The sequence below is a fragment of the Perognathus longimembris genome, chromosome 12 (assembly GCF_023159225.1).
Source record: "Perognathus longimembris pacificus isolate PPM17 chromosome 12, ASM2315922v1, whole genome shotgun sequence".
NCBI classification, from domain to species: Eukaryota; Metazoa; Chordata; class Mammalia; order Rodentia; family Heteromyidae; genus Perognathus; species Perognathus longimembris.
In genome coordinates this window covers 13,283,206-13,298,815 of record NC_063172.1, presented here as the reverse complement: position 1 = coordinate 13,298,815, position 15,610 = coordinate 13,283,206, and the positions used below count along the sequence as shown (strand labels likewise).

Sequence of the window (15,610 nt, the reverse complement as noted above, 5' to 3'; positions counted from 1 at the left end):
TGGCTTGGCCTTTGCAGCCCCTTCCAGAAGGTTCCAAGGAAGAAGAGGACAAGATAATGCTATCAGAACCCTTGCCTTCTTCCCTAAGCTATCCAGAGCTCCAATAATGGTCCCTAAGGTTCCATCATATAGGAAAGACTTGGGGCAGACGCAGCCCCAAGTTTTACCGGTGGTAGACTGAAGATCTGGGATGTAGATGAAGGACAGTCCACTTCTGCTTCCTACTGCCCAGGAATGGCCCACTCCCCAGAGAGTTCAAAAGGAAGGATTCAGGAGAGAATGTGGGAACATTCTAGATGGTTCTAGAAGAAACTCTTTCCCCCTGGAAATGCTAATACTTGGGTTTCCCTGGACCTAGTGAACCAGGGACCCTGCCTTTAAGTTATATGGAGTCACTGGAAGCTGGTCAGCAGAATGGGGTTTGCTGAGGAGTCTAGGGGCACCACTTGGACACGTCAGTTTAACAGAATCAGATTCTTGCTTCAAAGAGCCATGGGCTGGCCAGGAGGCCCTTGGCCATCAAGGCCTGGGAATGATTCTGCTGCAAGGCCCAGGGCAGCCGTCAGGACCAGGGAGGGCTCAGCGGCCTCCAGCTCCAGGGGGCCCCACCTGGCTTGTGCACACCCTGAGAGGTGAATATGGAGCCCTCAGCAGCCCTGTCTCTCATTCATTCCACACACAGCCGGGGTGACCGGCAGGGGAGTGGCAGGCAGCGAGCACCAGGGGCCCCCACAAGCCATTGCACAAGACACCTGCGCTGCCCCACCCCACTGGCTGGGCCTGGCCTCTGCTGCAGAGGGGTGACACAGCGCCCTCTCTTTTGTGACCTGTGCAGTCCTTCCTTGCAGCCCCTCCTCTCCTCCATTTCTGTTTTTCCAATACGCATGACAAGGGCGGGGCATCTTGTCTTCTATTCTGTTGTTTCTTTTAAGTTCTGTTCCTACCCTCACTTTATTGTTTATTTTGTTCCTTATTAGTTCCTGACAGTTTAAAACAAAACAACACCCCCCAATTCTTTGGTCCCCGATGGTTTATGGGGCCCCCGCCCTGGGGCTGCTGTTTCTGGCTACCACCGGGACCTGGGTAGGATTACCAGATGTGGAGTGTTCTAAATCGGATTTCACAGTAGGTTGAGAAAGACGGAGGCAGGGCAAGCTGGCTGGAGAGACAAAAGCTCCCAACCCTGCATTCCAGGGCCTGTCCCGCCACGGCCTGTGTGTGGGCTCGGCCCTGGGGCAGGGAGGCCCTGTTCATGCCTGACCACTCCCCACCGGAAGTGGATTGGACAAGCAGCTGGGGCTGTGCACTGAAGCACTGCTCAGCCTGGCTTGGGCCCTCAGCATGGAGGAGGTGGGTGGGCTTTGCTCTAACTGGGGGCCTGAGGGTCACAGAGCCTGGGTGCAGCTTGCCCTATGGAAAGAACCTCCTCCATCAGCCACTTCAGTGAGCACTGCCAACCAAGTCCCCACTTCCGCCTTCCTGTGCTGCACTGGACATGCAGTAAGAGCAAGAACTAAGCCCGGCACTGCTGCCTCGTGCCTGGAATCTTAGTCACTCAGAGACTGAGATCTGAGGATTGCGGTTCAAAACCAGCTGGCACAGGAAAGTCCATGTGACTCTTCCATCTCTAATAAGCTACCAAAAAGCCAGTAGTGGGGCTGTGGCTCAAGCCGTAGAGCGCCAGCCTCAGTATTGGCACACAGGTAATGAGCGCATGTCACTTAAGCCCCTGAGCTGTGGAGCATTTGCACGTGCACTGTGGTCCAGATTCTGACCCTGCAGACGTCCTGACCTGAGGTGACCTTGAGCTTGTTTCCCAATCTAGCACTTCCCCCAGGGAATGGCGGCTGTCCGGGTGATGGGGTAACAGAAAGCCAGAGCTAGATCATAAACAGATTTTAAAAGCTACCCCACCTGGCCCCACCTGGTCCCACTCCATGTTGAATTCCACTCCAGGTTATAGTCAGGATCTCCTCCGGCAGGGTTTGCCTGCTGGAGTCTATCCTCCAGCATACAGAGTGACACTCTCCAATGGCACCTGAATACCTCCCTGTCCTCCATGCCATCCACCTCTCTGCCCTGGGAACCCAAAGTCAGCTGGGAGAGACCCATGTTGAGTGCCACTGGAAAGAACATAAAGCAAAAGAGAAATGATAGAAGCTGGGCACTGGTGGCTCACGCCTGTAATCCTAGCTACTCAGGAGGCTGAGATCTGAAGGTCAAAGCCAGCCTGGTCAGCAAAGCCCATGAGAGCCTTATCTCCAATTAGCCACCAGAAAACCTGGAAGTGGAGCTAGGGCTCAGCGTGGTAGAGCACTAGCCTCAAGCAGAAGAGCTCAGGGTCTGAGTTCAAGCTGCCAGAGAAGCTGCTCCAAATGCATCGTGTGGGCTGTAGGGAAGGCCTCACCAGCCGTCTCACCGCCTCAGCTCCGAGGGAAGGGATGGTGGTCAGGGATGTAAACGCTGCAGACGCAGATGAGCACACACACAACTTTCTCTACCCTGGGGTTCAGTGGATTCTGCGAGACCTGTTGTGGCTTCTCATTTTTCCCTATTTAGGGCATGGTGACAAAGGATGTCCAAGTGGGTAGAAGGCCCCGCACGGCCAACCGTAACAGTCGTGTGTGTGCACACTGGAGCCAGCGTGTCCTTCCACGCCGCCCAACACGATCAAGGATGCTTTCTGCAGATCTGGATGAAGAGCCTTCTAGGCCAGTGGCCCCGACTTAGGAGCAAATTTCTAGACATTTCCACAGTCACAGATGCCAGTGAAGAAGCTGTAGGCTCTCTGAGCCCTGTCACCCTGGTCTCACCTGAGAAGCACAAAGCAGGCCTCTCCCCTCACTTCTGGGGCAATCCCGGGGTGGGGGTGGGGGATGAGGGCGGGAGAGGGCGGGTCTGGGCATGTCCTCTGGGAGGACAGGGTAGTCCTCCAGCGGCTCTGAGGTAAAGCCACGCACAGGCAGCTTAGACAGCAGGGCTCCTGTTTCTCACAGCCCCAGGCCAGTGAAGTGGGAGGAAGGACCCAGGGCGGCGCCCTTGGCCTTTGCTCCCCACCAGCCCAGGGTGATTCCCCCCACCCCCACCCCACGCGGGCCCTGCGGTTCCTCCTGCGGGAGCAGCACAGGCTCACCAAGTCCTGAGGTCTGGGCCCTGAGGATGTCCTCTCCCACCTCCTGGGTTTGCGGTGAGAGCAGGGAGGTGGGGCCACGGAAGCGGGGAGGCCGCCCTGGGCCCTGCGGGTCCCCCAGACGTGGCCTTGCCTTCCACTCCAGAGGGCTGGATGCGGGTTCTGCATTTGGAAAGCCATGGGGTGCCTTGGCATTGGACGGGGACCTGAGGACTGGCAGGGTGAGGAGCGGAGGCTGAGGAAGCGGGTGGGGCCGGGAGAAGGCTCTGGGCAGAGCTAGCGGAGGAGGAAAGGCCGGGGGAGCCGGTCACCTGCGCTCTGGCCCCGGGGACTCGCTGGAGCAGGGCCAGGGGCTCCTTTGCCCTGGTGCCCTTGCCTGACCCACCATGGCAGAGGCCGGGCTCCCGCGCTACCACCAGGCTGCTGCCCGGAAGCCAAGCGGGAGGAGGGGAGGGGGAGGGAAAAGAGGGCCGAGGAGGGGGAGGACAAGCAAGGGGGAAGAGGGGAGAGGAGAGAGGGAGGAAAGAGGGGAAAGGGAAAGGAGAGAAAGGGAGGGAGAAGAGAGGAGAGTTCTAGCCCCACTACAGGCACATGCGAACACAACACACACACACACACACACACACACACACACACACACACACACACACAGAGCTAAAAAGAAAAAACTGAACACAACTGGAATAATCTGAGAGAAGCCACTAAAAAAAAATAAAACAACTTGAATTCACTGTTTTCCATGATTAAGCAATGGATTCTGTCCGAAGGAAACAAGGACACGGATCCCAATGGCAGATGGTTTGGCTGCTAGGCCAGGATGGGTGTCTGTGTGTGGAACTCATCTTCCAGAGCGCAGAGCCGGTCCTCCAGCTTCCCAAACCACTTGTCTTCAAATTCTTTCACGGACGCCGGCACCAAGGCCGCCAGGGCCGCGGGACCAACGCACCTGACCTCCGACTGCAGTTCATCTCTTATTTTTTCTGGGACAATATCTTCTCCCATAACCTGGAGCAGCAGAAAAAGCAAACACAAAATGAAAGCGCCCCGTGAGAGGACGCGCAGACGCGGGAATGGAAGAGCAAGACATCACAGCGCTGAGCAGCCGGGGGGACTGTCCCCCCACCCACCCCAACACAGAGGCTGACAGTCAGAGCTGCTGGCCGGCCTTCCACTCTCTTCCAGACACAACCCCAGAGGCCGTGCGTCTCGCCTCGCCTACCCGGGGACTCTGAGCCAACCTTCATAACCAGCGACACTGTTGATAAGAAGGGAACTGTGGGAGTCTCCCTCGTGGTAAAAAGTGAAAGGGCTGGCAGAGGCCGGGGAGAGGATGACTGTTGGGGATGAGGGAGGTGGGTGCTACCGTCACAAGTTCCACAAAAAAAGTAAACACTACACCCAAGTAGCAAGTTGCTAGGCCCAGGGTGTGCCTGCCCAGGAAGAGCCTTCAGTCCTCCAATGCCAAGGCACTCCTGGGGAGGGATCCAGGGCATGGGCCCTATGAAGGCGTCACACGGCTCCCTACTGGCCAGGCCCAGGCTCCGGGGGCCCAGGGCCAAGTCCCCAGATTCTGAGAGACAGCATCACACAGCTAGGTTCTACAAAGACTGCCACCCGCTCAGCAGCCAGCTCCACCTCCGGTAATGACGGCGGACGCTAACTGCATTCCAATCCATTTCACGCACGTGGCACGAGCCACGCATGCGTCCAGCAGGGATGTTGGGCAGAGACTCTGCATGTGGTTTTGGACTAGATGTCTATGGCTCCTGCCAGCCGAGATCTAACCTGTCCATGAAAAGTCTACTTGGAAACCGATGATTTCCCAAAGGATGCATATTCACAGATTTTTTTTTTCCCTTCAGGAAATTGCCAGTGAGATGCGGGGGTTTTAATAAAGCATTGCTATTTCATCAGATCTAAAGGCCATTTTTCTTTTGTCATTTTATCGCTTCAGTATATCTGAAATCTAACACTGGTGGGTCACACACTGTAAAGGGCATCGTATTTCTCCTTTAGTGGCACATCAAATGATAGGTCTCACTATTGATGGCATCAATGAAATTAGGTATTTTTAAATCTGGGATCAAACACCAAAAAAGTCATTCTTCAAAAAAAATTACAGGGGGCTGGGGATATAGCCTAGTGGCAAGAGTGCCTGCCTCGGATACACGAGGCCCTAGGTTCGATTCCCCAGCACCACATATACAGAAAACGGCCAGAAGCGGCGCTGTGGCTCAAGTGGCAGAGTGCTAGCCTTGAGCGGGAAGAAGCCACGGACAGTGCTCAGGCCCTGAGTCCAAGGCCCAGGACTGGCAAAAAAAAAAAAATTACAGGGGCTGGGAATATGGCCTAGTGGCAAGAGTGCTTGCCTCGTATACATGAAGCCCTAGGTTCGATTCCTCAGTACCACATACACAGAAAAATCCAGAAGTGGGCACTGTGGCTCAAGTTGGCAGAGTGCTAACCTTGAGCAAAAAGAAGCCAGGGACAGTGCTCAGGCCCCGAGTTCAAGCCCCAGGACTGGAAAAAAAAATTACAAAGGAAAATAAATCAATTAAGAAAAAATATAACTAAGCATTTCACAAAATACAAATGGCCAATAACATGAAACAAAAAGATTCATCTTGATAGTAGTCATGGCTAGAGACATGGCTCAATGGTTGTACACTTGTTTCACAATCTTTGGGCCCTGAGTTCAAAAGCCAGTGCCATCATTAAAAATAAAATAAAATGAACTGGAGGCTTGGCTCAAGTAGTAGAGCACAGGCATTAGCAAAAAAGCAGAGAGCACAAGGCTCTGAATTCAGGTCCTAATACCATCACAAAACAACAGCAACAACAAAACCTGGCTTAACAGAAATTAAAGAAATAAACATTAACATCTATAAAATACTCTAATTTATGAAATATTACATAGATATATAAAATAGCTAGATCCCAAAATATAGTCTTTTAGCTTACTAAACTAAAAATTATGAAAGAAATAATACTAAGTCAAGTTACATAAAATTGGTATTTTATAAGTAAAAAATTAAACAGATGATTTTGTTGTTGTTGTTTTTCTTCTTTCTTGCCAGTCCTGGGGCTTGAACTCACTGTCCCTGGGCCTCTTTGTGCTCACCGCTAGTACTCCACTATAGCTACAGCGACACTTCAGCTTTTTCTGAGTTTATTGGAGAGAAGCCTCACGGACTTTCCTGCCTGGCTGGCTTCAAACCACAATCGTCAGATCTCAGTGTCCCAAGCGGCAGGATTACAGGCGTGAGCCACCAGTGTCCGGCTGCTTTTGTTTTTTAAAGGCAGGGTCTCTGAGACTCTGTCTGGTCTGGAACTCACTATGTAGCCCAGAATTCAGAATTTTCCCCGCCAGGGAGGCGAGGGGAGGGTAGAGAAGAGGAGGGGAAGAAAGGGAGGGGGAAGGGAAAAAGAAAGGAAGAAATCTAGGAATCAGGGTGCTGCAGGCTCTCAGGAAGGCCGGCAGTGGGCCAGCAGAGCCCCTGTGAGGCGGACCTCAGGCCGTCCCCACCCCAGCCATCAGCTGAGGAGAGGGCGAGTATACAAGCTGCTACTTAACACAGCACTTAGGGTGCTCCGGCGGGCAGGGGCTGAGCAGCGCTGGCAGGCACACGCGGCAGGGGCTGAGTGGTGACTTTAGGGACCGAGCCGGGCTGGGTCGTTGCGTCCACCTGGGGACGGGCTCACCTCGGCGATGCACTGCAGGGCGCCCTCCCCCAGGCCCAATCCTTGTATCTGCTCTTCAATCTCCTGCTGGGCCCTCAGGTTCCGCTCCAGGGCGAAGGAGAGCTGCTGGGACTGCGTGAACTGGAGCAAGAGCCTGGAAGAGCAGAGGGTGGCGCGGAGTCAGTGTGCGCACCGCCGGGCCCCACTGCAGGCCAACAGCAAGGCGGGCGGCCCGGCTCCCAGCTCCATGCAGCCGCTATTTCCACTTTCCCAGTCCTCACGCGGGGGGAAGGAACACCCCACAGAGCTGCCTGTGCAAGCGAGGGGCCGGGCTCGGGCAAGGCACACAGGAAGAACAAGCTTCCAGGCACACTCCTGCCGCCCCGGCATTCTGGGTTCGCTCCTGGGACACCTGCATTCGTGACGCTTCCATGACCACCATGGAAAATAGTACTGAAGTGACTGTTCTGGCCACATGTAGCCTCCATTCCTGTGTGTGTGTGCACGTGCATGCACATGTGAGTGTCAGTAACAGGACTTGAACTCAGGGCCTTATACTCTCCGCTCATGGCTTGTCCAGCTTCTGGTATTGCTGCAGCAATGGCACACCAACGGAGACACACATGGAACGGAGGCAAATACGACTACAAAGCGCGACCTCCTGCTTCCCTTGCCCGCAGGGAGCTCCCACACTGCGCGGCTCTTCCACACCGCTCCTCTGCCCTCCGGGATGCGCCTTTCCTCTACACCACGTGCGTTCCGGGCAGATGGCAGAAGGAGCAACACTAACCGGAGAATGGAGGTTTGCAGCCAGCCCAGGCAGACAAATCCAAGGCACTCTTATCTCCAAGTACCCAGCACAAAGCCGGAAATGGAGCCGTGGCTCAAGTGATAAAGCATCAGCCTCGAGTGAAAGAGCCAAGGAAAGCAAGAGGCGCTGAGCTCAAGTTCCAGTACTAGCACAGAAAAATATTTCTTGGCTTCTCTAGGTTAAAAAATAATCTCTACATTCTCATGAGAGTTTCTGCTTCTTCTCTTATAAATTATAGAACTGGTTATGTGTGCCCTCTCCCCTACCTTTCCCTTTTTTTGTTTTTGTGCCTGTCCTGGGGCTTGAACTCAGGGCCTGGGCATTGTCCCTGAGCTTTTCCAGCACAAGACTAGTTAGTACCCTACGACTTGAACCACAGCCCCTCTTCTGGCTTTTTTTGGTAATTAATTGGAAATGAGAGTCTCACAGACTTTCCTGCCCAAGCTGGCTTCGAACCATGATCCTCAGATCTCAGCCTCCTGAATAGCTAGGATTACAGGCATGAGCCATCAGTACCCAGCTTCTCTCAAACTCTTATACTTTTTTTTTTTTTTGGCCAGTCCTGGGCTTGGACTAGCACTCTGCCACGTGAGCCACAGCGCCACTTCTGGCCATTTTCTATATATGTGGTGCTGAGGACTTGAACCCAGGGCTTCATGTTTATGAGGCAAGCACGCTACCATATTCCCAGCCCAAACTCTTATACTTTAAGGAGCCAAATTACTTGGAGTTTCTAGAGATAAATAACAGGACTCTGCATTGTGCGTTCAGATTATCAGTCACCCAAACACAAGGAGGACAGGTTCCTTTAGATTTCTATATGAGATTTTATGTGAGAAATTCCTTCTTTAAAAGAGTTCTTCTCAGCCAGACATTGGTTGCTCATGCCTGTAGTCCTAACTACATCAGAAGGCTGATATCTGGCAATAAGTAGAAAGGTAGCTTAAGTGGTAGGGCACCAGCATTGGGTGAAAAAACTTAGAAACAGTGCTTAGATCCCAGTACCAGCACAAACAAAAAGAGCTCTTCTCTAGCTTGGCTCCCATGGCTCACGCCTGTAATGCTAGCTACTTAGGAGGCTGAGATCTGAGGATCATGGTTCGAAGCCAGCCCAGGCAAGAAAGCAAGAAAATCTGACTTTTTGTGTTGTTGTTGTTTTGTTTTTTGCTGGTGCTGTGGCCTGAATTCCGAGCTTGGGCTCTGTTCTTGAGCTTATTTTACTCAAGGCTAGTGCCACAGTGCCACTTCTGGCTTTTTCTGAGTAGAGATAAGAGTCTGATGGAGGGCTGGGAATATGGCCTAGTGGCAAGAGGGCTTGCCTCGTATACATGAAGCCCTAGGTTTGATTCCCCAGCACCACATATATAGAAAACGGCCAGAAGTGGCGCTGTGGCTCCAGTTGGCAGAGTTCTAGCCTTGAGCAAAAAGAAGCCAGGGACAGTGCTCAGGCCCTGAGTCCAAGGCCCAGGACTGGCCAAAAAAAAAAAAAAGTAGTATGGAAGATACAAGTTAGGCCTCATTTTAGTTTTTTGAGGAACCCACATACTAATCTCCATAGAGGTTGCACTAGTTTACATTCTCATCTTTTGCCCTGCATCTTTACAGGTACTTCTTGTTTACTTTCCTTTTTGCCAGTCCTGGGGCTTGGACTCAGGTCCTAAGCATTGTCCCTGGCTTCTTTTTTGCTCAAGGCTAGCACTCTGCCACTTACGCCATAGAGCCACTTCTGGCCCTTTCTATATATGTGGAGCTGAGGAATCGAACCCAGGGCTTCCTGTATGCAGGTTTTCTTGATGACTACCATGGCTGAGATGAGAACCTCAGTGTTGTTTGATTTGTATTTCCTTATGACTCTGCTGAATAGGTCTTCATGTATTAGACACTGGGATTTCTTGTGAGAACTATTCGTTCCATTCAGCTGTTCACTTAATAATTGGAGAATTTGTTCTTTTGGAGCTCTTTTCTGGGGCTCTTTGTAAGATAGGAATATTCATCGTTTACCTAATGAAGAGCTGGCAAAGATTTTCTTTCCTTCTATAGGTTGGATAAAACATTCTTGAACAGATGTGTTTCTGAGTCTCACACACAGAAATGGCACGTGTTCAAAGGGTTCCATATGGGTCATAGGAAAACTTTGAAGACAGACAGCAAGTACCTAATAAGATATGTTGAAGGGTAACGTGAGCTCATGTGTTGGAGCCCGGAAGCTCGGCTTACCTGGCTCGGATGAAAGAGGCGCAGGCTTTCACCTGAGCGCCTGCGCACCCGGCTGCTCCCCTGCCCGCTGTTCGGGCTGGAGAGTTTGTGGGAGCAATCTCAGCTTGCTGGCTCCCACTGCCACTCGCTTTGCTGGGAAACACTGGACTCTCAGGCCCAGGCTCAGGAAAACAAGAAAAGCGGTCCTTTCCTGAGTGTGTGAAGGAGGGCGTGACAGTTACATCCCGTAAAGTGAAACGGCTCTGTGTCTGAGATGACGGAAACGATGCAGAAAATGCTGGCTCCAGATTCAGGTAACTCTCGGCCAGTTTGCCCCAGCTCCAAGGATTAAAAGGATGCAAAGAAATCAGTTTCTGTAGGCAAAACATTGTTTTCTCCAAGTTCTGTAAACTTGAACAAATAGCAAATTGGAGGTAGAGCACCGTGGTTAAGTGGTCTGTGTTAGTTGCTTTATTTTCCTGAGGAGAAAAAAATGGTAAAAAGAAACCCTTAAAATGCAAAACCTCTTTTTTTTTTGGGGGGGGGCAGTCCTGGGGCCTGGACTCAGGGCCTGAGCACTGTCCCTGAGCTTCTTTTTGCTCAAGGCTAGCACTCTACCACTTGGGCCACAGCACCACTTCCAGCTTTTTCTGTTTGTGTGGTATTGTGGAATCCAACCCAGGGCTTCTTGCATGCAAGGCAAGCACTCTACCGCTAAGCCACATTCCCAGCCCACAAACCATCTTCTATATAAAAATGAAAATCAGGGCCAGGTGTGGGGCTAGCCAAGATGAGAGTTTCTTCCCTGTTAATGAGATGCAGGAAAATGGCTTATTTGCATGCGATGCAGGCTGACTTCTGGTCACCCAGAGGCCTCAAAACCAGGCCACAGAACTGGGAAAGAAAACTCATCATAAACAAGGGCTTAGAGTCATCATTACAACTTAGACTAACTCTGCTATCCAATTTATGTAAATATCAAACAAAATATATCTTAACCTAAAACCAAGCACACCGGATCCACAATTACAGAGAACTGTCTTTCTGAGGCCCTTAAAGAATGATGCAAATCCTACTTAAAAATCAAAAGGAGCCAGGCACTGGTGGCTCATGCCTGCAATCCTAGCTACTCAGGAGACTGAGATCAGAGGATCACATTTTGAAACCAGCTGGGCAAGGAAATCCATGACATGCTTATCTCCAATTAACCAGCAAAAAAAACCCCTAGCAGTGGAGTTGTGGCTCAAGTGGTAGAGTACTAGCTTTGAGTATAAAAAAAAAAAAAAGCTCAGGGACAATGCCCAGCTCTGAGTTCAAGCCCCATGACCAGCACATATATAAATAAATTAATTTAATTAAATAAAAAGGATAACAAGGCTAAGCTTGGAATGGTATTGAAACATGTTTTGTAACCTACTGAAATAATACGTGGTTTAATGTAGAAATTCTGGAAATAAGGCTTATAAAAAAAATCTAAGAATATAATCTGGGTGCTGGGGGTTCATGCCTATAATCCTAGCTACTCAGGAGATTGAGATCTGAGGATCGTGGCTTGAGGCCAGCCCTGGCAAAAAAGTCCCTGTGAGACTCTTTTTTTGTTGTTGTTGTTTTTTTTGGGTTTTTTTTTGGCCAGTCCTGGGGCTTGGACTCAGGGCCTGAGCACTGTCTCTGGCTTCTTCTTGCTCAAGGCTAGCACTCTGCCACTTGAGCCACAGCGCCACTTCTGGCCATTTTCTGTATATGTGGTGCTGGGGAATCGAACCCAGGGCCTCATGTATAGGAGGCAAGCACTCTTGCCACTAGGCCACATCCCCAGCCCCCTGTGAGACTCTTATCTCCAATTAACCGCTCAAGTGGAAGTAGATCTGTGGCTCAAAGTGGTAGAGTACAAGCCTCAAGAAGAGCTCAGGTACAGCACCCAGGCCCAGGCCCTGAATTCAAGCTCCATGATTAACAACAACAACAATCTAAGAAATTAAATCACTCTTCAATCCTTCTGTCCTGTTTATTCTTCTTAAGAGCCAACGAGATTTTTAGGCAATAAAGAATATTAAGTTTAACACACACAAAATACTGAAAGAAAGTGACTAAGTCTCTTGTTTCAAGCTGTTCTTCCTAACAGTTCTTACACAGGCGACAACGCTTCTACCAGCAAGACATCAATTTTTAGTTTTGTTTTAGAAAATAAACTATGTACAAAACACCAGTGGCTCATGCCTATCATCTTAGCTACTTAGGAGGTTAAGATCTGAGGACTATGGTTCCAAGCCAGCCTGGGCAGAAATGTCTGAGAGATTCCATCTCTAAGGAACGAGCAAAAATGGCCGACTGGAAGTGTGGCTCAAGTGGGAGAGTTCTAGCTGTGAGCAAAAGAAACTGAGCAGGAATGTAAGGCCCTGAGTTCAAGCTCCAATACTAGCAAACCAAGAAAGAAAACAAACCACGCATCAGTCGTAGGAAAGTGAGAGGCAAAGCCTACGCGAGCAAGGCGTGGAAGAACTCACCAGGTTTGTGGCGATCTCCAGCGCTTCCCTATGCCTTCCCAAGCGGGCCAGACACCGGGCCTGGCCCTCATGCACGTCCCTCTTCACAGCAAAATTGGTAGACGACAATTTCTCAGAGATACTGGAATATTCCTCAAGTGCTTTCTGGCCATTAATTATTAAAGGGCCAACAGACAAAGAAAGAAGACAGGTGGGAAAGGATTTAGTACAGGGAATTTTCCTAGGCAGAAATCAAATACTTGACCTTCCAGTGACGTAAGGGAGTGACTACTTTAGTCACAGCTGTTTTTCTCTCTTTTTGTGCTGGGGCTTGAACTCAGGACCTCATTCTCTCTTGAAGCTTTTTCTTTCTAAGACTGGGCCTTGAACTTGGTACCTGCCGCTTTTACTCACTAGGTACTGCTCTTCCAACTGGGCCATGCCTCCAACCTCTCTTGAGGCTTTTTCACCCAAAGCTGGTTCATACCTCCATTTCCAGATTTTTGCTGGTTAAATGGAGAACAAAGTCCCTAGGAAGTAGAGCTGTGGTTCAAGTGGTAGAACACTAGCGATGAATGAGGGACAGAGCCCAAGCCCTGAGTTCAAGCCCCAGGACTGGCACATACATATACAAACTAGAGTCAACTCAGCTCTACGTGAACTGGCTTCAAACTGTGATTCTAAGAGCTCAGCCTCCTAAGGAGCTAGGATTGCAGGCATGGACCACCAGTGCCCTGCCAATGATTGTCCGAAGAGGCAGAGAAAGAATGACTAGGACCGTGGAAAGCATCACCAGGGAGGAGCCAGAGCATTATGGAGCCACACACCATACTGCCTTGCTGCCCTACTTTTTCATCAGCACGCACAGATGAAGCCACCTGGAGCCTACTTCATTCTTTTTCTTCCATGCTGTGGGTGGAGAGATATCTGCTGGAGGCAGGCACATAGGAGGTGTGAAAGGAAACAAATCACAGAGAGCCAAAAGAAAAAGGACAGAAACTTTCCAGGAAAGGGGGTGGTGGTGGTGGTGTCTGAGATTAAATTATCTTCGCAGGCAAAACACTCATAATTTAGCACACTGCTTCTTCTATGGGCCGGAGTGGATGCAAAGGAGCCCATTTAAGAACCGCGCTGTCACACTACCTGATAGTCCTGCCGTCGGTACGCCAGGTCCCCGCGGAACTTCTTGAGAGTCAGCACTTCAACATCATCACCATTCTCTGTTTCTTCATGAAACCACTAAATACAGATGTGGATACACACACGATATGAGAAAAGGCAGCATGAATGCAGATCTTTGAGCTCCAGAGAAGGATCTTATGCTCCTTTTATTCACAGTAAAACACAGGAGGCTCAAGAAATCCTATTCCCAAATACTCCTAATCCAAGCACATCTACTTTTGGTGGAGGTTCGCCTCCCGTATCACAATAGTTTGGCTCTATTTGTTCTTTTTGGCAGTACTGGCATTTGAACTCAGGGCCTTGGCACTTGCTAGGCAGATGCTCTACCAGTTGAGCCACCTCTCCAGATCCTTTTTTTGGTTTTAGTTACTCTTAAGACATGGTCTCATTTTTTTGTCTCAGGCTGGCCTGATCTTCCTACCTGCAGTACCCCAGGCAGCTACAAGTTATGCCAGGTCTTGCTAGGCTCTGTGTCTAAAAACTACCTGAGCATCAAAGCACCAGTTAACCTTACAAAACCATTTCTCTCTTAGCCTGATCCACTCAAGTGGAGAAAGCCAGGAGTCGGTTTTTCTCCCCCTGCACTACTCCAATGTCACTCAACACCATGAACCTGACCCTTGGTTGTCCTTTGTATTCTACTGCTGTGGAGTCAGTCAGTCAGTGCTGTTTGGGTCGTTTAGATGAGCCAATCAGCTACAACCTGGGCCTCCATCCAGTTTCCATTAGCCACTGGGAAATGAGAAAGCCACACTGGCTGATCATTTTTATTCTCTCACACACCTGCGGGCCTGCAGCTATGCACGTGGGCAGCTGAGACGGTGCCATACACCCCTCTGATAAGAGGAAGGCTGCAAGAAGCCCGGAATAAGGGAGGGAATCCAGGGACTGGGCAAATCCCTGACTGCAGCCCAACCCAAGCAGGCTGGGACAGCAAAGTAACCCAAACCCCCAGTTTTACTCTAGGGAACCAACAGGGCTCAGATAGAACATCTTTGAGTTTGGGAGTTGTGTTGGGTTTTGTCATATTCAAATAGCACATGCATTAAACATAAAGACTTGTATTTCAAACGTGTTTTGTTTTGGTTAGTTTGTACCAGTACTAAGACTTGAACTCAGGAGCTCCAAGTCCACTTGGCATTTCTGCTCAAGGCTGGTGCTCTAGAACTTGAGCTACCCTTCCACTTGCAACTTTCTGTTGGTCAATCGAAGATTAACCAGCAAAGTCTCGGGGACTTTTCTGCCCTGGCTAGCAGAGCTCCTTCAGATATCAACCCCCACGAATGGCTAGGATTAAAGATGTGAGCCACCAGCGCCCGGCTTTGTAAGTGTACAGCGCGGCGCACCCGACAAATCATTTCCCATGCATTATCTCATTTTATTCCCGCAAGAACTGTGAGCCCAAGAGCATCGCTTTTCCCAAATGGTCATTACGCAAATATTCTATTAACCCAATCAGCATCACGCCGTGCCTAGTTCAAAGATGTTTCTTTGGAAGGGGGGGGGAATCAGGCAAGACTTCGTGGAGGAGGCGGCGTGGCGGGTGGGCTGGGACAACTGCTTCCACCCGAGCCCCTCAGCCCTCGGGGCGGGGCTGGCGAGCGGAGCGGGCCGGGTTGCGGCCGTCGGAGCCCGGGCAGCAGGGCCGTGCAGCCCGGGGCGCGCGGGGCGGCGGAGATGCCGGGAGGGGCCTCGAGGCCCGGCCCCGCAGCCTCAGGCTCCGGGCGGAAGGGTCCCGCGAGGCAAGCGGCCCGCCTCTCACCTGCGGCTCGCAGCGCTTGGCGACGTAGGGCGCGGGCGACCCAGGCCGCCGCTCGGCCCTCTCCTCGAACACCGAGTCCTCGAACTCGCCGCCGACCACCCAACACCCGGGATCCATGGCGCGAGGGCGCCGGGCGCCGGGCGCTGAGAGTAGGTGGTCCCCGCGTGCGGCCGACCCGGAAGCGGTGGGCGGGGTGTAGCGACGGCGCTGCGAGGCACGCTGGGAGTTGTAGTCCCCGCGCGGGAAGCAGCCGGTGGCCTGTGGGGAACAGCAGTGGACCCAAGCTGCTTCCCCGACCCTTCCCTACAAAGCATTAAGAACTGCACTGTCCCCGGGGTAGATGCTCAGAACTCCTAAGTCCCACT

General features: G+C 51.3%; 1 protein-coding gene across 2 annotated transcripts; it reads right to left on the bottom strand.

Moving 5' to 3' along the window:
- Positions 1-3,832: 3,832 nt before the first annotated feature.
- C12H8orf76 (chromosome 12 C8orf76 homolog) lies at positions 3,833-15,404 on the bottom strand. Of its 2 annotated transcripts, none has more exons than XM_048359172.1 (6): positions 15,246-15,404; positions 13,445-13,540; positions 12,323-12,466; positions 9,840-10,297; positions 6,833-6,965; positions 3,833-4,135 (listed from the first exon to the last, which is right to left on the bottom strand). In XM_048359172.1, the coding sequence occupies exons 1-6, from the start codon at positions 15,360-15,362 to the stop codon at positions 3,938-3,940; spliced, it is 1,146 nt and encodes a 381-aa protein (XP_048215129.1). In that variant the 5' UTR covers positions 15,363-15,404; the 3' UTR covers positions 3,833-3,937. The 2 variants fall into 2 exon arrangements, with proteins under 2 accessions (XP_048215129.1, XP_048215130.1); XM_048359173.1 differs by lacking the exon at positions 3,833-4,135 and adding an exon at positions 6,440-6,492.
- Between the last annotated feature and the right edge of the window lie 206 nt (positions 15,405-15,610).